Source organism: Falco naumanni, chromosome 15 (genome assembly GCF_017639655.2).
Source record: "Falco naumanni isolate bFalNau1 chromosome 15, bFalNau1.pat, whole genome shotgun sequence".
Taxonomy (NCBI): domain Eukaryota; kingdom Metazoa; phylum Chordata; class Aves; order Falconiformes; family Falconidae; genus Falco; species Falco naumanni.
In genome coordinates this window covers 21731914-21757153 of record NC_054068.1, presented here as the reverse complement: position 1 = coordinate 21757153, position 25240 = coordinate 21731914, and the positions used below count along the sequence as shown (strand labels likewise).

Here is a 25240-nt window from a genome sequence, read left to right as displayed (position 1 = left end):
TTAAACCCGCAATCTGGGGCAGATGTCCCCCAACAAGCTCTCCTCCTCCTGGGTGAGACCAGCTTTGTTTTGTGGGACAATAATGAAAGCGAAGCCTTCCCTATTCACTGCACCGGCCAACACCAGGGAAGGATCAGTACCCGCCTCAGGCACCCACCCACCAGAGTAGCTGGTGGGGGGTGGGGGGCTTGGCCCTGGGGAGGAAAGGCATCAGCTGCTCCCAGACTCTCTCTGTTACTGGCGAGGGCTGCAGCCTCCCCTCAACAAAGGCAGGCTGGTTTAAGGCAGGGAAGGGCAGCTTCAGCACAGGAAAAGACTTCCGCTCCTGTTATGCTGCTTTGCTAAACCTCCCCTCTGATCCCTGGGGAAAGGGACAATTTGGCAGCTGGAAGACTATTGTGTGCCTCTGGCTACAAGTAGCTGCTACAGGCTTGGTTGAGAGCTAAAGCCAGTTGTTTAACTACACAACGAACAAAGCTGTGCCAAGACAGACAGGTTAAGACCAATTTGTCGCTGCTGGAAAAATGCCTTCAAGTAAGAAGAGAAAGAAAAACCCATTTCCATGTACTAAAAGTGAACAGCATGAGTTTTTGTCATAGGTAGAGCCACAGACCCCATGGAGTGCAGGCAGATCCTGTCCATGGAAGGAAACCTTACTATTTTTCCTCTCTCCAGACCGCTGCTGTTCACATCTGTGCTATCCCTTAAAAAAAAAAGTGAGACTCCAAACAAAGCCAAATGCAGAGGCAAATTCTACCATCTCGGTTCCTAAAGAAATTCTTTGGCACTTTCCAAAGCACTAACACGTGCAAGTTAAAGGATCCATCAAAAGAGGAAGAAGCTAGAAGCAGACTTAGTCAAACGTTTAATAACTTTCCAAGAGTGAGTATTACATCCATATTTAGAGTATATATAAAATAAAAGATGGAAAATAAGGAAACAAAAAAGAAAACCTCTCTGTGCAACACAAGACTGGGTACCAGGCCACTTGCAGTGTTTAGGCTAAACACTTTACGAACAGCTAGGAAAACTCTGATTCTGTGCAACTCACACACCAACAACGTAGTCCCAGACCTGTTACATGGTTCATTGTGTCCCGTCCAGAAAAAGGATCCCAGATGAATCAAAGTTACCTAGGCAAGGTGAGCTGATCTAAAACTTGGTCTCAGCAGGGCCTTCTCTTCCACCTGACCCCAAACATTTCTTGCATCTCTTCCCAACGCGGAGTTATTGCTGGACAGAGCAGGGAGAAGAAAGGACACACTTATTAGACTCGGCAGCACCAAGACAACTGTACTGGCAGGGCTCCAAGCGTTCCCCAGACACCCCCGGGAGGCTGCTACAGCCCAGAAGGCAGGGACAGGCTACCCAGAGGTATTGCCTACTGTCAACACTGCCTTCCACCTCCCACTAGGATCAGCACCCAACACCCTCCCTCAGCTCCTTGAAATCTTGCCCAGGAATCTTCTCTGCTAAGAGCAGCATCCGCACTGGGCCAGGCTGGCCCTGGCAAAGAAAGTGCCTCCTTACAGGCCTCCAGACTGCTGCCAATATGCCAGGGACTCCTCTCCCATCACCGTTAAGAGCAGACCTTGGCATATCCTCCAGCTGGGCAGCCACAACCTCGCCTGTGCCCTTCCCACCGCACAGCACCACCACCTGCACTGGGCAGGGAAGAGATCAGAGGGCAGTACATTTGGGCTAGAGGGACACAAATAGCATCTCCCCTGCAAGACAAGGGTGGAGCTGCCACTAGCTCTGAAGAGCAAGGGCGCTGTGCTGAGTCATGGGTGAAAGCTCCAGAGAGATGCTGGGAGCCTGCCACCCTGTCCAGAGTCCTTCAACACCAACAGGGAGGACATGGGGAGCAGGTGCACAGCTCACCCTGCTCCTAGATGGGAATGACAACTTCCACATGTTGCAGCAGGAAAGCCACCCAGCCAGGCACCCCTACCAGACTGCTCACCCTGACAACACTGAGGTGCTCCCTGGCTGACAGCCAAAGCTGGCCAGAGCTCTGCTGCTAGAAGACACTCTGCACTGTGAAGGCAGCAGGAGGAGGAAGAGGATGGCTGGCCTGGCCCAGCGGCTGCTCCCACCCTCCTCGCCCACAGCTAGCTCACCTTGGCCTTGTTCTGGACAGGCAGGTAGAGTTTGAACTCAGCTGGGAGCTCATCCTCAGAGTAGAGCCGGTCAGAGAAGTACACCCGTCGGATGCGACAGTTGGCATGGATCTGAGAGTCAAAACAAAGAGTCAGTTCACCTTCCCTATGCTCTTTCCACATCCAGCTTTGCTGTCGTGCAGCAGCACGGATTCCTTGGCTCAGCAGCTGGAGAAAAGACCTCACTGCTTCTCTCTGAATCTGGCAGGGCATGAGAAGAAAGTGGCCTGTCCCCTCTGCTTCCATTAGATGCTCTCTCCAGTGATGCAACCTGGCTCAAGAGATTTGGCCAAGCTCTGGCAACTCTGCAAACTGGCATCTGCCTTAGTTGCTGAGAGGGTTCCTTGCTGTGAACCCACCTCTGCTTCTCCACTGGTATCAGCAACTGCCACAACACTCAGCCTCAGCTTGCCGCATTTTCAACACTCCCTCTGAGGGGCCTCCCTGAGGTCAGGAACGAGACTGTCCGGTCTGAGCTGCCTCCACTATCAGCTGGCAGCAAAGAAGTCGCCCCAGTCCCCCTCACGGCTATGTGGGAAGGCAGACATTTCCCAGTTGACTGTCTGCACCTCTCAGGGCAACCCCACTAGGAGCTGCAGCAGCCCCAACATACGAAGGCATACTCCGCACACAGGCATTCCTCAAAATAATGCTGGGCACAGTGAACACGAATCCCTAGCACGTGGAACAAGCTTCACAACTTCAGCAGAAACAAACGCTGCGTGAGCCCTGGCCCAAGGCACTCAGTGAAGGCAGGGTCACTCCACCCGCACTAGGAAACAAGCCTGACTGGAGATAGGGACCCTAACACCCTGGGTCCTTACCAGCAAGGCTCCTACTTGGCCAGCTGCTGTCTGGCATGCCTGAACAGCAAGGCAGCACACAGCTAATTCCCAGCAGCCCTCCACCCAGCAGGATGCACGGCATGCCACAGGGAACGTCAGGTGGACAGCAACTCTTACCCTAACTGACAGCCAGCAAGAGAAACAAGATGGAAATGGGCTCCTTCGTCCCAGTCCAGTCCAGTGAAGTGAAGGACACCAAGACTGCCTCAGTCAGGCCTTTGCTCCCCTCCCGCAGTGCTCTGCAAAGAGCAGGACTGGCAGAGGAACCAGCCCGGGCTAAATCCAGATTCCCAATCTACAGCAAGGCTGTCCCAGCCAGCAGGAAGGCTACCAACCATCGGTTTCTGTGGGCAGGACATGCCTCCCTCTCACCTGAACTCTCAGGGTCTCGATGTAATTTGTCCCGTAAGCTCGGCGCGTGAAGTCCGACAGGTTGAGCTGGATTTGGTTCCAGCCATCATCCAGCCGCATGGGCATGGTACAGATGAAGGGCTTCACCCGAGTTGTCCTATGGTAGGTACTCGCCCGGAAACGCCGGCGTATGTTCTTATCATCCAGCACCTGGGGCAAGGAAGGCAGGGTGCTGACCCCAGGCATTAGGGGGCCCCAGCTCCCCAGGACAGCAGCTGCTCTAGACTCAGGTTCTACCATCTCTGAGAGGGCTCTCCTAGTCCCATCCCTCCAGTTCACAGCAGAAGTATCTTTAACACAGGAAACAGACACATTTTCAGGAATAGCAACAATGTGCTTGTGACCTGACTGATGCCCCCATAGCAGAAGAGCTGACACATCACACGGCCAAGAAAGCGAAATTGTTTTGGGGAAAGCCCCAGCCTAAGACTGCAAGCTCCCTGGCTCCTTCTCCTCACTGGCCCTGGTGCGGCCTCCTTCGCTGCATAAGTGCTCCTCACCTGCACTTCAAAAGTGAAGTATTTCTTCAGGTTCTTGACGATCATCACTAGGAAAGGTAGTGCGATGCCCAGGGTCTCATTTGGGTCAGCAGGGCACGTGATGTACGTGGTACTGAGCGGGACAAAAAACACTTTAGCATCTCACATAGCACAAAGTGCACAGCCTGAGTCCCAAGTCTCTCCCTTGACCCAATGCAGTCTTGCAGGACAGGCAGAAAAAGACAGCTGTGACTGCAAGATCCTAGCAACAACCAGGGCCTCCTGTAACAGGAGGGACAGTTTCAGAGGTAGCTGCAGAGGGAACAAGATAAAAGGGCCACAGAATGCCTTTCAAATGTCACTTTTCTCACACAGGGCGTGAAACACCTTCCTGGACAGCTTCACCTCCCCCATTTCAAGGTCATGTCAGCACTGTTTCTTAAGACAACCTCCTCCTACCCTTGACTGAACAGGTAGGGCCCTCCAGAGCACAGCAGAGGTCACGAACCCTAAAAGCACACGTCACGCCTGGCAAGTTCTGTATCATGTTGGGAGGAAGCAAAGCCTTGGCTCAGCCTGCCTGCAGGAGAGGAGTCTCCGCGGCCCTTACAAGGGGCTCCCTGCTCTGAAACACTCCTGGAGAAGCCTTGGAGACTGGGAACCCACTCATGGAGCTGCCATCTCTCTTCCTGGGCGATGGAAACAAGGTTGCCAAGTGAAGCACCTTAAGCAACTCCCCTCATAAATCTCCCTTTGATCTTCCTGCTGTTGCGAGAACAGCAGAGCAGGCCAGGCCTAAGACAATACAAGGTGCAGGAGGCAGTGCTGCTTTCTTAGTAATCAGCGGCACTGACTAGGGACCAGCTATCGAATACAGCTTTCTTTGCCCACACGATGGAAAAATAAGGGGACTTAATTTTTATACTTTAGCCTCAGCAAGGATTACAGAGCGCCCTACAAGCGCTTCCAGGGAAAGGCACAGTACAGTGCCAGGGAGGGGTATCAGTGATCTGACCCCAGATCACGTTCTTCAATTTACTGACAAAGAGATTGCAGTAGAGTCTAGAGGAGACATCTGCTGGGCACCAACACCTTTCACGCTGCTCCAGGGCCAAGCCCCCGAGTGAACTAGAGCAGAAGAACATGCCTTCTCCTACCTGACATTATCTCCTTTGATCTCCAGCACCAGCGACTGAATGTCATTGTCAGTGATTCGCTTGATATGGCCATTGCGCACCTGGACAAAAAGTGGGGCAGACAGCACAGATGTTACTTGAGAGGCACCCACAGCTCTACTGAGGGGGTAGGCAGGGGAATATCCCAGGAGGGCACATCTACGTTCACTTGGCTCCCATTGTCCTGGACATTGCTGTTCCCAAGGCTTTGATCACTGCCCCAGCGTGCCAGGACTCCAAAACAAGAATTCGTGACCCAGCATGCTGCATGGAAACCGAGTGCAAGACTTTGACCTATCAAAACACACCACAGCAAACACAATCACTCGAGCCTCACATTAGAGGTCCAAACAACCATACAAGTATCAGAGCAAGACCAGCCTAGCGTGGGATAAGGGGCAGAAACAAGTATGAGCTATACAGGGCCAAGCAAAAGATGCCACCAGCCAGCCACTGGTCACCAAGGGGTCTTAGTCTCTACTGCTGGATACGCCTGACTGCCTCTGTGGAAGAGCAGGACCAGATGACAGCTTGGTTAAAATTCTTCATAATTACACCACATGCAAGCACAGAGCCAGCGTCTCCTCTGCTGAGGGTCACAGGGATTTGGCTACTCGGATGCAGTCAGCTCCCCACGGAGCTCAGGGCCAGAACCAGAAGCCAACACCATTCATTTTTCTCTAGAAGCAATATGGCTGAATCCCAGGGTCTGAGGATTTTTTTTTTTAAATGAAGCAGCTCACTTCCCAACAAATTTATCTCCATTTAAGACACTTCTGCTAATTAACCCCTCTGCCCTTCCCCAATGCTAGATCAGCAGATTGCAACGCTCCTTCCAGCTCCATGAATTAACTTCTTTGGCACCTATCACCACTGCTAATGTATAGGATACATTAAGCTTCTAATGGGACGGTTCCAGTCATGAGCTACAAAATGATTTACAGGTTTAGCAACTAACGTTCAAAGCTCATTCCAGGGCCAGACTGCAGCAGAACCCTTCCTCCCAGGTCTACGTAGCTCAGTGTAAGTTTTCACAAGCTGCACTACCGCCCGGCTGCAGGGAGATGGTGGCCAGGTCACGCAGGCGCCCTTCTGCACAAAAGCCAGCCTGCCTGCACGTGCCTGCAGCCAGCGCGGGCCGAGCAGACACACAGACACCATCCAGAGTCGGCTGGATCAGGCGGCCAAGCAGCCTCACCATTTTGTAAGAGAAGGCTGAACGGCACCAGAAGCACTCGCTGCCAGTGGGGGCTCAAAGCGCTGCCCTCCAGGACTCTGTGGTGCCAAAGCCCCAGCTTGGCCCCTCGGCTTGCTGCAGAGCCCGGCTCCGTGTCAGAGGCTGCGCTCCCCTCCTGCCTGCCTTGGGGACCACCCCCCTGACAGAGGACATGTTTGGGTCACAGCCAAAGGAGCACATTTCTTCCCCCGCCACCTCCGAGGGCCCCTTCGCAAGGAGCTCGCACAGACCAAGAGGTGACCTCCAGCTCTACCAGGCACAGCTGCCAGCTCTGTGCGGCACAGGGTGGGAGGGATGGTCCTGCTGTGCTCACAGTGGCTGCTCAGCAAGAGCTCGGTCTTCAGGGGCTCTGCCTTACCTCATGGAAGCTCAGAAGGATAGATTTCAGAAAATTTTAGGAATCTGAACAAAACACTCCACATTTCTACTTGGCCAATATTTTCTGGCTATCTCAAGGCTAAGAAGGTGGATTTTTGAAGCTAGCAAAAAGGGGCAACAGCCCTCTTCAGAAAATAAAGGTTCTTCAAAAGCCTAATAGTCTCTGAATCAGGATAACTGTGAAGTTACTTGCTGTCTAAAGACAATAGAAAAGCTTTTGCAGATGCAAACCTTAAATCCCTCAGGGTTTGGAGGGAATCGTGGCTACACAGACAGTTGTGTCCGAACATAGGCGTTTCTGCAGGCTGCCACTGCTGCTAGCAACACTAGGCAAATGCAACAAAGACCAGAGGAAAAGCAGCAGCCAGAAGCAATCCTCCCCAGGCGCAGGCACCCGCCCACCCACCGGCAGATGGGACACCACGGTCCGAGGCCGACCTCTGGAGGCTCGCTCCCGCAGCGTTGCCAGCCACCAGTCGTTAGACGACGGGCTTGTGCCAGCAACAGCAAACTGGCCATCACCCAGACTACTGGAGGCATGGGTGCACTTTCTCCTCAGCACAGGCCAGCAAGTCTCACAGCCAGCGGTGGATCCGGAACAGGCACGAGGCCTTTTTGCCACCTCCCTCCTCCAAGACGGGAGAGGAGGGGCAAAACAAGAGGCAAAAGCAGGAGCTACCTGGCTCTGCTGTAGCACTCGGTACACACAGATTGGACGAGTGAGCAGCATGGCCTGCCTGTATTGGAGATGCAGAGATTTGGGGCACCACAGACAAGGATGCTGTGCGACAGAACTAACAAGTCAGAAGGGCTGCAAGAGAGGACCTGAAGACTGGTCAGTATGTCTCCATGCATCGCTGGGGGGACCGTAGTGGCAGGATGCTGCAGAAATAAACAGATGACTCTGACCAACAAAGCGCTGGAAGGCAAACACGTCTCCAAACCAGACACGCAGTGCTGGAAGGCAGAAGACAGCACAGCCCAGCAGTTACCGGCTCTAGGCAGATGAGAGTGAAGGAGGAACCTCTGCCTGCAGGTACGGTGGGACAGTCACCGTCCTCTTCCCAAGGCCCGGACACTTCAGTCCTGCCAGAGTCCTCTGGAACAGGATGCTGGTGGCCAGGACAGATTGGGCTTGGCTGGGTTTGCTGCCAAGGCCTACCCAGAGCCTACCCACAGCCCCTGAGGGAGAAGGCAGAGAAGGGAACGACTGTATCCTACTGCTCAGAGGGAGGTTTACAAATGCTCACAACAAGGAAAGGCTTCCAGCACCCCACTTCTATCGACACCTTTTTCAAATGAAGAAGCCTCTAGTTCACACTGTCTCCATCAGCACAAGCAGTACACATCCTACTAGGGCCGAACAAAATACGGTTTTCCCCATGTCAGAAAAGCTTCCCCAAGAAGCTGAAAACAAATAAATCACTGTCTGCTGGTACTTTTTGCAAAGATAAGAGTCTATGTTAGGACAGCTGTGAATGCAGTAGCCAGGGCATTCACCTAGGACGTGGGAGAACATCAGATCCCTTGTTTCCAGTTCCGACCAAAACAACAGGTGCGTTTCATGCAGCCCTGAAGAGGGCAGCAATCACTTACCGCAAAGTTTTGGTTGCTTTCCCAACTTCGAGAAACCCCAACCATAACCCTCTCCTCTAGTGATGCCGGAGCTGGACCATTCCTGGGATGTCTGCGTTTGGACAGATCAGTATTTTCCAAGAAATAAACCCAGGGGGAAAACCCCTTACCGTTTCTGGACTTTGACTCATACCGTGAAGGTGCTGCCCAAGCCAGCTGCCGGCCTGGCTCTCTGCGGCTGGCCTGGTAGGTTCTTGCACCAAGTCAGAGAGGCTTTGTTAGCAACTTAGCAGCCAGCTCCCGACTTGCAGCAGGCCATCAGCACCCAGACCATCAGCGGCACTTCCCCACACTAAGTTCACGCAGTCTTCACACTGCCCAACGCGTGAGTCAGCAGCATCAGCAGGATTTTCTGAAGGTGCTGAGCAAGTGAGATGACACCCATGCGTGGTGGAGTAAAGACCCAAGGGACTCCTCAGCTCCAAGGCAGCAAGATGCCGCCCTTCGCCTTCCAGTGCTGCAAACACACCAAGGGCGTCAGATCAGAAATGCCAAAGCTATTACAAACCCACTGCCCCAACTCCTTTTAAATGGAAAAGCCAGGTGAAAGAGCGAGCCATGCTGATATCCACAGGCAAAGAAGTCAGAAACCCCACCCTGGTTGCACACCTTTGTGAGCAGGGCAATCCTTGCAACAGGCTCGCCCAAGCTGGCCACGCTTCCTCAGGACAGACCTCTAAGCAAGGAAGAGCACCCACACACAGGGCTGCTGCTGCTGCCAGAGGAGCTCAGCCACACGCAAGTCCTGCAGCAAGCGATGGAAACAGCCTGCACACCCAGCTCCTGATCTTGGCAACAGCAGTGGCAACTTTTTGTCAGTCTTTTCGGGCCAATCCGGCAACAACTGCACCCAAATGGACCACTGCTTATGTCCACCACGCAAGCAGAGCTCCTGCTGGCTACCCCACATGCAGCATGATCGCAGCAGTATCACCCTGCCAGGACGATTCACACTGGGAAGTCTCCAGTCCAACCTCCACCTCTAAGCAGGGTCAGCCCACATTACTCATGGCTTTATCCAGCCTGGAGGCATGCTGCACCCCTTTGTCTAAGGGTCTTTAACGTATCCCATCCTCACACCATCCAAATAAGCTGCCAATCCTTTTCTAAAGTCATGAATACTTGTGCAAAAGCCCGAAAGTAGGCACACGCACGCGGCCAGGCTATTCAAGGCAACCCACTTCTTGCAGAGTTGCACGGGGCCCCCACTGACGGGAAACAGGACAGTTCTGTGTTGCCTGTCACAAATGCTCACACAAACCCACTGTGGTCAAACACTACTGCTGCCCGCTGAGCTGCCTCAAAGGCTTTCATTCCTGCTGAAACCACAAGAAATTCAGCTTAGCTTCAAGCACAAGCAAACGAATACACGTTGCAACCTCCGAGAGGAACGCCTACTCTCAGAGAGCGTAACAAGCGTTGTGCAGAAACACCTTCAGGTAGCAACACAACCACGGGTGGTTTGTGGAGGGGAGGAAGCAGCAGGTCCCAGCGCCTCCAGACTTCCTGATACGGGCTCCCTGAGGCAAGGTGCCTGGGGGAGGGCAGAGGACCCTCAACAGAACCACTCTAGAAACCACAGAGAAGAAAAACAAACAGATGAAAAACTCATGACTTCCTGGACACCCTAAAAGCCACCGTGCTGCCTACCTTTAAATACCTTTAGCTAGTCTGTCTAAAAAATAGGTCACCCACGAGAAAAGACCCCCATCTCAGTTACGCCCAGCCACCACGGCAGCGCTGCCTTATGCGTCGAAGGGTCACGTTGTTTTCTGCTGCTTATTTCCAGTGTCCAACGGTTTTTGTAGCCTCTTGCGGCGCTGCAGCGCCTGACAACGGGCTGGCCGCGCCGCCGGCGGAGCTCTTCTGCTCGGCAAGGGAGAAGACACCTGTATAATAACATGTTTTCCTCAAAAACCAAAAAATAATGCGGGGGGTGGGGGGAGAGGGCCGGTAACCCGGTGCGGGCGGCTCAGGCCCCGGCGGCCTGCCCAGAGCATCCCCGCGGTGCCGGCCGCGGCCTCACGTCACCTGACGCCCCGCGCAGCCCCGGGAGGCTGAGGGGAGCAGCCGCGCCGCTCGCCGGTCCCGCCGCCTCACCTTTTGGTCCCAGATCCGGAGCGGGTGACTGCCGATGCTGTACAGGATCGAGAGGAACCCGCTCTGGAAGGTGTTCTTAAACATGGCGGCGCCGAGGCGGGCCGGGCCGGCCCGAGCGCCGGGGTCCCGCGGCCGCGCTGCGCAAGGCCACGGCGGTGCTACGCGCGGTCCCGCAGATCCCTCCGCGCCAACCTGCGCTTCCGGGTCGCGGCGCCGCCGTCACCAGGGAAGTGCTTTCCGCGGCCCGCGGCCGCCGCTGCGGGCACGGCCCGGGCTGGGGCTGGGGCTGGGGGCGCCCCGATTCTGTCACCGAAACCGGGAACCAAACCTGGCCACACCAGCGCAGCGTTAAGAAGCGGGCGCTCCCTTATTGCAGCGGTGGGCGCTCGGGGGTCTCCGCACATCAAGCACACCTGTGTAATGTCACCGTTACATTTAGACACAAAATTACAAGGCCGTACACTCCCAGTTGCAACCACTGGTTAGTAATTTGTGTATAACTCTAATATTTGCTGTGTCACCCTTTGCTGTTGCTAGGCTTGCTCAGGGGAGGGGTCTTTGCCTGGGCAAGGGTCTTCTTGACCGGTGGGCGTGATTTTTAGTGTTATAATGAAGGGAGTTCCCTTCAGGACGCCTTAAAAGTACGTTTTGTTGCCAGGTTGGGGGCTGGATATCGGCCTTGCCGAGCTGTCCAGTAACTCATCCTACAGACACTAGAACCTGGGCGCTCTGGTTGTGCTTGCAGGGTAAGGACTAAGGTACTGTGGTCTATAGCACGGGGACTCCCAGTAACCGTCTGGGATAACAGGCAGCACAGCGATCACACCTCACTGGTCAGTAAGTGCTAACAAAATCCTAACATGCAGGTTAACTCCCTAAGATCAAAACTTAGCTCTTATAACTAACTGATACATAAACACAAAATACAGAAAGATTCCGTAAAATCATAAGATAATCTGCAAAACCCAAAACATCCTTTGCAGAGCTTGACAGGCCACACAACACCCATTGAGAGCCTACAGATCAATATGAATGAGAAGCTCATTGTCGCAGGGTCCCAGTCAGGGTCCATTCGAGTTTGGGACTTGGAAGCTGCCAAAAGTACGTTTCTGTGAGTTTTCACTTCTGTTAATGCACGCTTTTTGGAACATCCTTATGCTTGATATGTATACTGACCCAGGAGAGTACTTCACTCAAGGAACAGGAGCCTGGCATTGCTTTCATCTTAATTTCCAGCCCTCTCAGAGGGCTTTTGTGCGCTTCCTACTGAGACGGCAGAGCTGCGTGTGCACGCTCAAACAGAAATTTGTACGTGTATTGTGGATACTGATCTGAGGAACTAGCTGCCAGGGTTTTGACCTGAGTATGTTTGAAAACTATATCCCACATCAGTTTCCATGCATGTATAGTGTAACTAGGCGTATGGAATTTGTATTCGGTCTCCTTGTCAACATCAATAGAGGGATCCAAAATCAGATTGGAAGATTTAAGTATATTAGGTTTTGTACAAGTCCAGGAATCCCCTGCTTGCTGGCCTCTTATTCTCATTCTTAGGCTCTAACTTTTCTTTTTTCCCCTCAAGTGATTTTTCTCTTTTGCTCTTCTGTAACCATATAAATTAAGACATAATATTAATAATAATTATGATCTCTGATTTTAATATAAATTATATATAAATTTGTATTGTATATATTTTTCTATTTTATATATAATTTATGTATTTATATAAATATATACATTATTTAATATAAATTAATAAAAATAAAATAGATTTTGCTCTGATCCTTGAAAGACCAACTGTTGAGTCATGCTTTATTTACTGTATTTTTCTCAAATCCTAGAACAAGTTTCCAAAGGCACCATGAAGCACTTGGGTGCATTCCAGGAGGAATACCATAAAATGACTGAAGACTTCTTACAGGTTGCTACTTGTTCATAGAAACGATATGTAATGGAAATGGACTTACACTGGATGAGCTAAGAAGGCAAATGGCAAAGTTTGGCTCTACCAGTAAGTGGAGAGTAACTGATCTGGCTGAATTTATGAGGAGACCTGTGAGCCAGTGTCTATGCAAATGACCGCTCCAGGTCTGGCTCTAATGCTGAAAAACCTCGGAATGAAGAAAACTGCTAAGAGATTTTTTAGTACTTTTAGCAGCAAGGTATCGATTTTCTGCGCAGGAGAGGAGATGGTTTGCACCACAGAAACTTGCTCCAAAGCAGAGGTGTGAAACAGGCTAATTTATACATTTAACATACATGATTGTGACATTTTCTCATGCATTATTCATGTAAATGCAAAGTTTCATTACATATTAATGATGGGCAGAGTCTAGGTGTGGCCTGGGTGGAGTTTAGGCAGAGTCTTCTCTTGGCATCAGTTTTGAGAGGGTCCTTCCGGCCTTCGGCCCCACTCAGGTGAACTGGGGCTGGGATATGTTAATTAGTGACCAGGCAGCCTCAAGGCCAGAGGAAACTACACTGAGGACAGAGAGAACTGCCGTGGGGCACTCAGAGGGGCTGAAACTGCTGCCGCTGTGCGCTGCAGGCAGGACTGAGGCTCTGGCTGCTGCCTGGGCAGGGGTTAGCACCAGCACAGCCCTGCTGGGGACACCCCGGCCAGCCACACTGAGCTCAGCACGCATCTGCGCTGCTCATGCCTGTCATCTCCCATCACACCCACTGCGCAGCCACCAACCTGCTCCCCACGGTGCCAGACGCTTCATCTCACAGGGAGGAAAACTGTTTCTGGGGCCGCAGGGGCGACATGCGAGGTGATGGCGCAGCAGAGGCAGGTCTGCTTCAGCACAACGTAGCATCCATAATCTCACTTCCAGCAGCTCCGAGGCTTTCCTCCTCATATCCCAGGGCAGCTCTCGGGGCACACAGCTCCTCCCTGATCCAAGTAAAATCTTGCTTGGGTGGTCCCATTTTGCAGCTTACTACCAGGGGAAGCTGCCGGGTAGGTCCCCCTGCAGGTGCCGACGGGGCAGGAAGATCAGTTCTCCCTGCGTGCAGAAGCACCCGAAGTCCCCAGCACGGTCACCCATTTTTCTGGAGCGGTCACCAATGGCAAAACTCAAAACAAGTATTTCCCTGCCCTCCAGCCCTGCCTGCCCCACGCCGGACTAGCACCGCACTGGAGGTAGAATCCCTCTACAAAGATGACAACATCTGGCCCAGGACATCCGGGAAGATGCAGAATGGGAGACACAGGTCAAGGAGCAGAGAGTTTGGCCCAGATGTTTTTTGATTCCTGCGTATCACCTCTGTGATCAGAGATCTGTGCTTTATGTCAGGATCCGCTTGAGACGAAGGAGACAAAGCGCAAGGGGACAGTCACAGGCAGGGACAGAAGCCCGTACCAGTGTCCCGCCACTCCTCTGGGCTGGACTCTCACCCAGGCCGATTCTGCCCCAGCAGCAGTGCAAACAAGACAGCAAGCTTTCCAGGAAACCCCTGCTGTCTGTCGCCTGCTTCCCCTGCCAGCTGCTGCCACCTGCCCAGGCAGAGCTACCGGAGCGGAGGGATGTCCCAGCCCCCGGAGCTGAGGGATGTCCCAGCCCTGGCTTGCACCACATGGTGACTGCCAGCTGCTCCAGCTCAGTCTGAGCACACGTGCTCCCTGGTCCAACCCGGGGAGGGTCACCCTCCCACCCCTTGCTTCCAGGTGCTGCAGCCCATGCACTCGCTGTCCTCCAGTGGTCGAGATTCCAAAGGGAGGCTTTACCTTTGACGCAGAAAGCAGGCTCCCAGCACTGCGTCTTAAGAGGAAGGTGAAAAGCCAGCAGAGGCAAGGAAAAGTCACCTTTGGGCTGGCCCCGCTCCGCCCTGGGTTGCGTACAGGGCTCCCTGCAAAGAAAGATGCCGTTCTCTCCCACTAGACATGAACTGCAGGAAGGACTTAAGCAGGAAGGAAGGAGAAGGCCACCCACAGAAACGTGAACGAGGAGATATTTAAGACCTTTTCTCCACAGGCTGCCTGCACTGAACCAGGACTGCCACTCCATTCACCCCTCATACCTACAGCAGCCATCCTCTGGGCAGACTCCCATCTCTGCACCCTCGTCCTTCCTGCCTTCCTCCATGCTCTCCACATAGGAGAACGCTGTGTCCCAGCCAGGTCAAGAGCCAGAAGCAAAGCAGCAAGAAGCTGGGTGCTCCATCACAGTTCTGCATACGTACACTTACTGTTACTGGCGAGGGCTGCAGCCTCCCCTCAACAAAGGCAGGCTGGTTTAAGGCAGGGAAGGGCAGCTTCAGCACAGGAAAAGACTTCCGCTCCTGTTATGCTGCTTTGCTAAACCTCCCCTCTGATCCCTGGGGAAAGGGACAATTTGGCAGCTGGAAGACTATTGTGTGCCTCTGGCTACAAGTAGCTGCTACAGGCTTGGTTGAGAGCTAAAGCCAGTTGTTTAACTACACAGCGAACAAAGCTGTGCCAGGACAGACAGGTTAAGACCAATTTGTCGCTGCTGGAAAAATGCCTTCAAGTAAGAAGAGAAAGAAAAACCCATTTCCACGTACTAAAAGTGAACAGCATGAGGTTTTGTCATAGCTAGAGCCACAGACCCCATGGACTGCAGGCAGACCCTGTCCATGGAAGGAAACCTTACTATTTTTCCTCTCTCCAGACTGCTGCTGTTCACATCTGTGCTATCCCTTAAAAAAAAAGTGAGACTCCAAACAAAGCCAAATGCAGAGGCAAATTCTACCATCTCGGTTCCTAAAGAAATTCTTTGGCACTTTCCAAAGCACTAACACGTGCAAGTTAAAGGATCCATCAAAAGAGGAAGAAGCTAGAAGCAGACTTAGTCAAACGTTTAATAACTTTCCAAGAGTGAGTATTACATCCATATTTAGAGTATATATAAAATAAAAGATGGAAAATAAGGAAACAAAAAAGAAAACCTCTCTGTGCAACACAAGACTGGGTACCAGGCCACTTGCAGTGTTTAGGCTAAACACTTTACGAACAGCTAGGAAAACTCTGATTCTGTGCAACTCACACACCAACAACGTAGTCCCAGACCTGTTACATGGTTCATTGTGTCCCGTCCAGAAAAAGGATCCCAGATGAATCAAAGTTACCTAGGCAAGGTGAGCTGATCTAAAACTTGGTCTCAGCAGGGCCTTCTCTTCCACCTGACCCCAAACATTTCTTGCATCTCTTCCCAACGCGGAGTTATTGCTGGACAGAGCAGGGAGAAGAAAGGACACACTTATTAGACTCGGCAGCACCAAGACAACTGTACTGGCAGGGCTCCAAGCGTTCCCCAGACACCCCCGGGAGGCTGCTACAGCCCAGAAGGCAGGGACAGGCTACCCAGAGGTATTGCCTACTGTCAACACTGCCTTCCACCTCCCACTAGGATCAGCACCCAACACCCTCCCTCAGCTCCTTGAAATCTTGCCCAGGAATCTTCTCTGCTAAGAGCAGCATCCGCACTGGGCCAGGCTGGCCCTGGCAAAGAAAGTGCCTCCTTACAAGCCTCCAGACCGCTGCCAATATGCCAGGGACTCCTCTCCCATCACCATTAAGAGCAGACCTTGGCATATCCTCCAGCTGGGCAGCCACAACCTCACCTGTGCCCTTCCCACCGCACAGCACCACCACCTGCACTGGGCCCGGAAGAGATCAGAGGGCAGTACATTTGGGCTAGAGGGACACAAATAGCATCTCCCCTGCAAGACAAGGGTGGAGCTGCCACTAGCTCTGAAGAGCAAGGGCGCTGTGCTGAGTCATGGGTGGAAGCTCCAGAGAGATGCTGGGAGCCTGCCACCCTGTCCAGAGTCCTTCAACACCAACAGGGAGGACATGGGGAGCAGGTGCACAGCTCACCCTGCTCCTAGATGGGAATGACAACTTCCACATGTTGCAGCAGGAAAGCCACCCAGCAAGGCACCCCTACCAGACTGCTCACCCTGACAACACTGAGGTGCTCCCTGGCTGACAGCCAAAGCTGGCCAGAGCTCTGCTGCTAGAAGACACTCTGCACTGTGAAGGCAGCAGGAGGAGGAAGAGGATGGCTGGCCTGGCCCAGCGGCTGCTCCCACCCTCCTCGCCCACAGCTAGCTCACCTTGGCCTTGTTCTGGACAGGCAGGTAGAGTTTGAACTCAGCTGGGAGCTCATCCTCAGAGTAGAGCCGGTCAGAGAAGTACACCCGTCGGATGCGACAGTTGGCATGGATCTGAGAGTCAAAACAAAGAGTCAGTTCACCTTCCCTATGCTCTTTCCACATCCAGCTTTGCTGTCGTGCAGCAGCACGGATTCCTTGGCTCAGCAGCTGGAGAAAAGACCTCACTGCTTCTCTCTGAATCTGGCAGGGCATGAGAAGAAAGTGGCCTGTCCCCTCTGCTTCCATTAGATGCTCTCTCCAGTGATGCAACCTGGCTCAAGAGATTTGGCCAAGCTCTGGCAACTCTGCAAACTGGCATCTGCCTTAGTTGCTGAGAGGGTTCCTTGCTGTGAACCCACCTCCGCTTCTCCACTGGTATCAGCAACTGCCACAACACTCAGCCTCAGCTTGCCGCATTTTCAACACTCCCTCTGAGGGGCCTCCCTGAGGTCAGGAACGAGACTGTCCGGTCTGAGCTGCCTCCACTATCAGCTGGCAGCAAAGAAGTCGCCCCAGTCCCCCTCACGGCTATGTGGGAAGGCAGACATTTCCCAGTTGACTGTCTGCACCTCTCAGGGCAACCTCACTAGGAGCTGCAGCAGCCCCACCATACGAAGGCATGCTCCGCACACAGGCATTCCTCAAAATAATGCTGGGCACAGTGAACACGAATCCCTAGCACGTGGAACAAGCTTCACAACTTCAGCAGAAACAAACGCTGTGTGAGCCCTGGCCCAAGGCACTCAGTGAAGGCAGGGTCACTCCACCCGCACTAGGAAACAAGCCTGACTGGAGACAGGGACCCTAACACCCTGGGTCCTTACCAGCAAGGCTCCTACTTGGCCAGCTGCTGTCTGGCATGCCTGAACAGCAAGGCAGCACACAGCTAATTCCCAGCAGCCCTCCACCCAGCAGGATGCACGGCATGCCACAGGGAACGTCAGGTGGACAGCAACTCTTACCCTAACTGACAGCCAGCAAGAGAAACAAGACGGAAATGGGCTCCTTCGTCCCAGTCCAGTCCAGTGAAGTGAAGGACACCAAGACTGCCTCAGTCAGGCCTTTGCTCCCCTCCCGCAGTGCTCTGCAAAGAGCAGGACTGGCAGAGGAACCAGCCCGGGCTAAATCCAGATTCCCCATCTACAGCAAGGCTGTCCCAGCCAGCAGGAAGGCTACCAACCATCGGTTTCTGTGGGCAGGACATGCCTCCCTCTCACCTGAACTCTCAGGGTCTCGATGTAATTTGTCCCGTAAGCTCGGCGCGTGAAGTCCGACAGGTTGAACTGGATTTGGTTCCAGCCATCATCCAGCCGCATGGGCATGGTACAGATGAAGGGCTTCACCCGAGTTGTGCTCTGGTAGTTACTTGCCCGGAAACGCCGGCGTATGTTCTTATCATCCAGCACCTGGGGCAAGGAAGGCAGGGTGCTGACCCCAGGCATTAGGGGGCCCCAGCTCCCCAGGACAGCAGCTGCTCTAGACTCAGGTTCTACCATCTCTGAGAGAGGGCTCTCCTAGTCCCATCCCTCCATTTCACAGCAGAAGTATCTTTAACACAGGAAACAGACACATTTTCAGGAATAGCAACAATGTGCTTGTGACCTGACTGATGCCCCCATAGCAGAAGAGCTGACACATCACACGGCCAAGAAAGCGAAATTGTTTTGGGGAAAGCCCCAGCCTAAGACTGCAAGCTCCCTGGCTCCTTCTCCTCACTGGCCCTGGTGGGGCCTCCTTCGCTGCATAAGTGCTCCTCACCTGCACTTCAAAAGTGAAGTATTTCTTCAGGTTCTTGACGATCATCACTAGGAAATGTAGTTTGATGCCCAGGGTCTTCTTGGGGTCAGCAGGGCACGTGATGTATGTGGTACTGAGCGGGACAAAAAACACATTAGCGTCTCACATAGCACAAAGTGCACAGCCTGAGTCCCAAGTCTCTTCCTTGACCTAATGCAGTCTTGCAGGACAGGCAGAAAAAGACAGCTGTGACTGCAAGATCCTAGCAACAACCAGGGCCTCCTGTAACAGGAGGGACAGTTTCAGAGGTAGCTGCAGGGGGAACAAGATAAAAGGGCCACAGAATGCCTTTCAAATGTCACTTTTCTCACACAGGGCGTGAAACACCTTCCTGGACAGCTTCACCTCCCCCATTTCAAGGTCATGTCAGCACTGTTTCTTAAGACAACCTCCTCCTACCCTTGACTGAACAGGTAGGGCCCTCCAGAGCACAGCAGAGGTCACGAACCCTAAAAGCACTAAAAGCACACGTCACGCCTGGCAAGTTCTGTATCAACACATGTTGGGAGGAAGCAAAGCCTTGGCTCAGCCTGCCTGCAGGAGAGGAGTCTCCGCGGCCCTTACAAGGAGCTCCCTGCTCTGAAACACTCCTGGAGAAGCCTTGGAGACTGGGAACCCACTCATGGAGCTGCCATCTCTCTTCCTGGGCGATGGAGACAAGGTTGCCAAGTGAAGCACCTTAAGCAACTCCCCTCATAAATCTCCCTTTGATCTTCCTGCTGTTGGGAGAACAGCAGAGCAGGCCAGGCCTAAGACAATACAAGGTGCAGGAGGCAGTGCTGCTTTCTTAGTAATCAGCGGCACTGACTAGGGACCAGCTATCGTATACAGCTTTCTTTGCCTGCATGATGGAAAAATAAAGGGACTTAATTTTTAAACTTTAGCCTCAGCAAGGATTACAGAGCGCCCTACAAGCGCTTCCAGGGAAAGGCACAGTACAGTGCCAGAGAGGGGTATCAGTGATCTGACCCCAGATCACGTTCTTCAATTTACTGACAAAGAGATTGCAGTAGAGTCTAGAGGAGACATCTGCTGGGCACCAACACCTTTCACGCTGCTCCAGGGCCAAGCCCCCAGAGCACACTAGAGCAGAAGAACATGCCTTCTCCTACCTGACATTAGTTCCTTCGATCTCCAGCACCAGCGACTGAATGTCATTGTCAGTGATTCGCTTGATATGGCCATTGCGCACCTGGAAGAAAAGTGGGGCACACAGCACAGATGTTACTTGAGAGGCACCCACAGCTCTACTGAGGGGGCAGGCAGGGGAAGATCCCAGGAGGGCACATCTACATTCACTTGGCTCCCATTGTCCTGGACATTGCTGTTCCCAAGGCTTTGATCACTGCCCCAGCGTGCCAGGACTCCAAAACAAGAATTCGTGACCCAGCATGCTGCATGGAAACCGAGTGCAAGACTTTGACCTATCAAAACACACCACAGCAAACACAATCACTCGAGCCTCACGTTAGAGGTCCAAACAACCATACAAGTGTCAGAGGAAGACCAGCCTAGCGTGGGATAAGGGGCAGAAACAAGTATGAGCTATACAGGGCCAAGCAAAAGATGCCACCAGCCAGCCACTGGTCACCAAGGGGTCTTAGTCTCTACTGCTGGATATGCCTGACTGCCTCTGTGGAAGAGCAGGACCAGATGACAGCTTGGTTAAAATTCTTCATAATTACACCACGTGCAAGCACAGAGCCAGCGTCTCCTCTGCTGAGGGTCACAGGGATTTGGCTACTCAGATGCAGTCAGCTCCCCACGGAGCTCAGGGCCAGAACCAGAAGCCAACACCATTCATTTTTCTCTAGAAGCAATATGGCTGAATCCCAGGGTCTGAGGATTTTTTTTTTTTTTTAAATGAAGCAGCTCACTTCCCAACAAATTTATCTCCATTTAAGACACTTCTGCTAATTAACCCCTCTGCTCTTCCCCAATGCTAGATCAGCAGATTGCAACGCTCCTTCCAGCTCCACGAATTAACTTCTTTGGCACCTATCACCACTGCTAATGTATAGGATACATTAAGCTTCTAATGGGACGGTTCCAGTCATGAGCTACAAAATGATTTACAGGTTTAGCAACTAACGTTCAAAGCTCATTCCAGGGCCAGACTGCAGCAGAACCCTTCCTCCCAGGCCTACGTAGCTCAGTGTAAGTTTTCACAAGCTGCACTACCGCCCGGCTGCAGGGAGATGGTGGCCAGGTCACGCAGGCGCCCTTCTGCACAAAAGCCAGCCTGCCTGCACGTGCCTGCAGCCAGCGCGGGCCGAGCAGACACACAGACACCATCCAGAGTCGGCTGGATCAGGCGGCCAAGCAGCCTCACCATTTTGTAAGAGAAGGCTGAACGGCACCAGAAGCACTCGCTGCCAGTGGGGGCTCAAAGCGCTGCCCGCCAGGACTCTGTGGTGCCAAAGCCCCAGCTTGGCCCCTCGGCTTGCTGCAGAGCCCGGCTCCGTGTCAGAGGCTGCGCTCCCCTCCTGCCTGCCTTGGGGACCACCCCCCTGACAGAGGACATGTTTGGGTCACAGCCAAAGGAGCACATTTCTTCCCCCGCCACCTCCGAGGGCCCCTTCGCAAGGAGCTCGCACAGACCAAGAGGTGACCTCCAGCTCTACCAGGCACAGCTGCCAGCTCTGTGCGGCACAGGGTGGGAGGGATGGTCCTGCTGTGCTCACAGTGGCTGCTCAGCAAGAGCTCGGTCTTCAGGGGCTCTGCCTTACCTCATGGAAGCTCAGAAGGATAAGATTTCAGAAAATTTTAGGAATCTGAACAAAACACTCCACATTTCTACTTGGCCAATATTTTCTGGCTATCTCAAGGCTAAGAAGGTGGATTTTTGAAGCTAGCAAAAAAGGGTAACAGCCCTCTTCAGAAAATAAAGGTTCTTCAAAAGCCTAATAGTCTCTGAATCAGGATAACTGTGAAGTTACTTGCTGTCTAAAGACAACAGAAAAGCTTTTGCAGATGCAAACCTTAAATCCCTCAGGGTTTGGAGGGAATCGTGGCTACACAGACAGTTGTGTCCGAACATAGGCGTTTCTGCAGGCTGCCACTGCTGCTAGCAACACTAGGCAAATGCAACAAAGACCAGAGGAAAAGCAGCAGCCAGAAGCAATCCTCCCCAGGCGCAGGCACCCGCCCACCCACCGGCAGATGGGACACCACGGTCCGAGGCCGACCTCTGGAGGCTCGCTCCCGCAGCGTTGCCAGCCACCAGTCGTTAGACGACGGGCTTGTGCCAGCAACAGCAAACTGGCCATCACCCAGACTACTGGAGCCATGGGTGCACTTTCTCCTCAGCACAGGCCAGCAAGTCTCACAGCCAGCGGTGGATCCGGAACAGGCACGAGGCCTTTTTGCCACCTCCCTCCTCCAAGAAGGGAGAGGAGGGGCAAAACAAGAGGCAAAAGCAGGAGCTACCTGGCTCTGCTGTAGCACTCGGTACACACAGATTGGACGAGTGAGCAGCATGGCCTGCCTGTATTGGAGATGCGGAGATTTGGGGCACCACAGACAAGGATGCTGTGCGACAGAACTAACAAGTCAGAAGGGCTGCAAGAGAGGACCTGAAGACTGGTCAGTATGTCTCCATGCATCGCTGGGGGGACCGTAGTGGCAGGATGCTGCAGAAATAAACAGATGACTCTGACCAACAAAGCGCTGGAAGGCAAACACGTCTCCAAACCAGACACGCAGTGCTGGAAGGCAGAAGACAGCACAGCCCAGCAGTTACCGGCTCTAGGCAGATGAGAGTGAAGGAGGAGCCTCTGCCTGCAGGTACGGTGGGACAGTCACCGTCCTCTTCCCAAGGCCCGCACACTTCAGTCCTGCCAGAGTCCTCTGGAACAGGATGCTGGTGGCCAGGACAGATTGGGCTTGGCTGGGTTTGCTGCCAAGGCCTACCCAGAGCCTACCCACAGCCCCTGAGGGAGAAGGCAGAGAAGGGAACGACTGTATCCTACTGCTCAGAGGGAGGTTTACAAATGCTCACAACAAGGAAAGGCTTCCAGCACCCCACTTCTATCGACACCTTTTTCAAATGAAGAAGCCTCTAGTTCACACTGTCTCCATCAGCACAAGCAGTACACATCCTACTAGGGCCGAACAAAATACGGTTTTCCCCATGTCAGAAAAGCTTCCCCAAGAAGCTGAAAACAAATAAATCACTGTCTGCTGGTACTTTTTGCAAAGATAAGAGTCTATGTTAGGACAGCTGTGAATGCAGTAGCCAGGGCATTCACCTAGGACGTGGGAGAACATCAGATCCCTTGTTTCCAGTTCCAACCAAAACAACAGGTGCGTTTCATGCAGCCCTGAAGAGGGCAGCAATCACTTACTGCAAAGTTTTGGTTGCTTTCCCAACTTCCAGAAACCCCAACCATAACCCTCTCCTCTAGTGATGCCGGAGCTGGACCATTCCTGGGATGTCTGCGTTTGGACAGATCAGTATTTTCCAAGAAATAAACCCAGGGGGAAAACCCCTTACCGTTTCTGGACTTTGACTCATACCATGAAGGTGCTGCCCAAGCCAGCTGCCGGCCTGGCTCTCTGCGGCTGGCCTGGCAGGTTCTTGCACCAAGTCAGAGAGGCTTTGTTAGCAACTTAGCAGCCAGCTCCCGACTTGCAGCAGGCCATCAGCACCCAGACCATCAGTGGCACTTCCCCACACTAAGTTCACTCAGTCTTCACACTGCCCAACGCGTGAGTCAGCAGCATCAGCAGGATTTTCTGAAGGTGCTGAGCAAGTGAGATGACACCCATGCGTGGTGGAGTAAAGACCCAAGGGACTCCTCAGCTCCAAGGCAGCAAGATGCCGCCCTTCGCCTTCCAGTGCTGCGAACACACCAAGGGCGTCAGATCAGAAATGCCAAAGCTATTACAAACCCACTGCCCCAACTCCTTTTAAATGGAAAAGCCAGGTGAAAGAGCGAGCCATGCTGATATCCACAGGCAAAGAAGTCAGAAACCCCACCCTGGTTGCACACCTTTGTGAGCAGGGCAATCCTTGCAACAGGCTCGCCCAAGCTGGCCACGCTTCCTCAGGACAGACCTCTAAGCAAGGAAGAGCACCCACACACAGGGCTGCTGCTGCTGCCAGAGGAGCTCAGCCACACGCAAGTCCTGCAGCAAGCGATGGAAACAGCCTGCACACCCAGCTCCTGATCTTGGCAACAGCAGTGGCAATTTTTTGTCAGTCTTTTCGGGCCAATCCGGCAACAACTGCACCCAAATGGACCACTGCTTATGTCCACCACGCAAGCAGAGCTCCTGCTGGCTACCCCACATGCAGCATGATCGCAGCAGTATCACCCTGCCAGGACGATTCACACTGGGAAGTCTCCAGTCCAACCTCCACCTCTAAGCAGGGTCAGCCCACATTACTCATGGCTTTATCCAGCCTGGAGGCATGCTGCACCCCTTTGTCTAAGGGTCTTTAACGTATCCCATCCTCACACCATCCAAATAAGCTGCCAATCCTTTTCTAAAGTCATGAATACTTGTGCAAAAGCCCGAAAGTAGGCACACGCACGCGGCCAGGCTATTCAAGGCAACCCACTTCTTGCAGAGTTGCACGGGGCCCCCACTGATGGGAAACAGGACAGTTCTGTGTTGCCTGTCACAAATGCTCACACAAACCCACTGCGGTCAAACACTACTGCTGCCCGCTGAGCTGCCTCAAAGGCTTTCATTCCTGCTGAAACCACAAGAAATTCAGCTTAGCTTCAAGCACAAGCAAACGAATACACGTTGCAACCTCCGAGAGGAACGCCTACTCTCAGAGAGCGTAACAAGCGTTGTGCAGAAACACCTTCAGGTAGCAACACAACCACGGGTGGTTTGTGGAGGGGAGGAAGCAGCAGGTCCCAGCGCCTCCAGACTTCCTGATACGGGCTCCCTGAGGCAAGGTGCCTGGGGGAGGGCAGAGGACCCTCAACAGAACCACTCTAGAAACCACAGAGAAGAAAAACAAACAGATGAAAAACTCATGACTTCCTGGACACCCTAAAAGCCACCGTGCTGCCTACCTTTAAAGACTACCTTTAGCTAGTCTGTCTAAAAAATAGGTCACCCACGAGAAAAGACCCCCATCTCAGTTACGCCCAGCCACCACGGCAGAGCTGCCTTATGCGTTGTTTTCTGCTGCTTATTTCCAGTGTCCAACGGTTTTTGTAGCCTCTTGCGGCACTGCAGCGCCTGACAACGGGCTGGCCGCGCCGCCGGCGGAGCTCTTCTGCTCGACAAGGGAGAAGACACCTGTATAATAACATGTCTTCCTCAAAAAAAAACCCCAAACAAATCCGGGGGGGTCCCGGTAACCCGGTGCGGGCGGCTCTGGCCCCGGCGGCCTGCCCAGAGCATCCCCGCGGTGCCGGCCGCGGCCTGGCCTGGCCTCACCTCACCTCACCTCACCTCACGCCCCGCGCAGCCCCGGGAGGCGCCGCCTCACCTTTTTGTCCCAGATCTGGAGCGGCTTGCTGCCGATGCTGTACAGGATCGAGAGGAACCCGCTCTGGAAGGTGTTCTTGAACATGGCGGCGCCGCGGCGGTGCAGTCCGGTGCAGTCCAGCCCAGTCCAGTCCGGTCCAGTCCGGGCCGGGCCGGCCCGAGCGCCGCTGTCCCGCGGCCGCGCTGCGCAAGGCCACGGCGGTGCTACGCGCGGTCCCGCAGATCCCTCCGCGCCAACCTGCGCTTCCGGGTCGCGGCGCCGCCGTCACCAGGGAAGTGCTTTCCGCGGCCCGCGGCCGCCGCTGCTGTGGGGCGACGCAGCAGGGCGGGCCGGCGCAGCCCCGGGCAGGCGCTGGCCGGGCACGGCCCCCAGCGCGGAGCGGCGGCGGGCGCGGCCCTGCCTGGGGCTGAGGGCGCCCCGGTTCTGCCTCCCGCGCCCGGCGGC

The 25240-nt window shown here is 53.7% G+C and overlaps 2 protein-coding genes across 4 annotated transcripts; both read right to left on the bottom strand.

The window, feature by feature from the left end:
* Window positions 1–852: 852 nt before the first annotated feature.
* LOC121098100 (cilia- and flagella-associated protein 20-like) lies at window positions 853–10610 on the bottom strand. Of its 2 annotated transcripts, XM_040615743.1 has the most exons (6): window positions 10423–10601; window positions 5055–5134; window positions 3919–4030; window positions 3380–3568; window positions 2124–2234; window positions 853–1233 (listed from the first exon to the last, which is right to left on the bottom strand). In XM_040615743.1, the coding sequence occupies exons 1-6, from the start codon at window positions 10504–10506 to the stop codon at window positions 1228–1230; spliced, it is 582 nt and encodes a 193-aa protein (XP_040471677.1). In that variant the 5' UTR covers window positions 10507–10601; the 3' UTR covers window positions 853–1227. The 2 variants fall into 2 exon arrangements, with proteins under 2 accessions (XP_040471677.1, XP_040471676.1); XM_040615742.1 differs by lacking the exon at window positions 853–1233 and having other exon boundaries at window positions 2115–2234; window positions 10423–10610.
* Window positions 10611–15232: 4622 nt separating this feature from the next.
* Window positions 15233–25032, bottom strand: LOC121098099 (cilia- and flagella-associated protein 20). Of its 2 annotated transcripts, XM_040615741.1 has the most exons (6): window positions 24797–25026; window positions 19452–19531; window positions 18301–18412; window positions 17760–17948; window positions 16504–16614; window positions 15233–15613 (listed from the first exon to the last, which is right to left on the bottom strand). In XM_040615741.1, the coding sequence occupies exons 1-6, from the start codon at window positions 24878–24880 to the stop codon at window positions 15608–15610; spliced, it is 582 nt and encodes a 193-aa protein (XP_040471675.1). In that variant the 5' UTR covers window positions 24881–25026; the 3' UTR covers window positions 15233–15607. The 2 variants fall into 2 exon arrangements, with proteins under 2 accessions (XP_040471675.1, XP_040471674.1); XM_040615740.1 differs by lacking the exon at window positions 15233–15613 and having other exon boundaries at window positions 16495–16614; window positions 24797–25032.
* Between the last annotated feature and the right edge of the window lie 208 nt (window positions 25033–25240).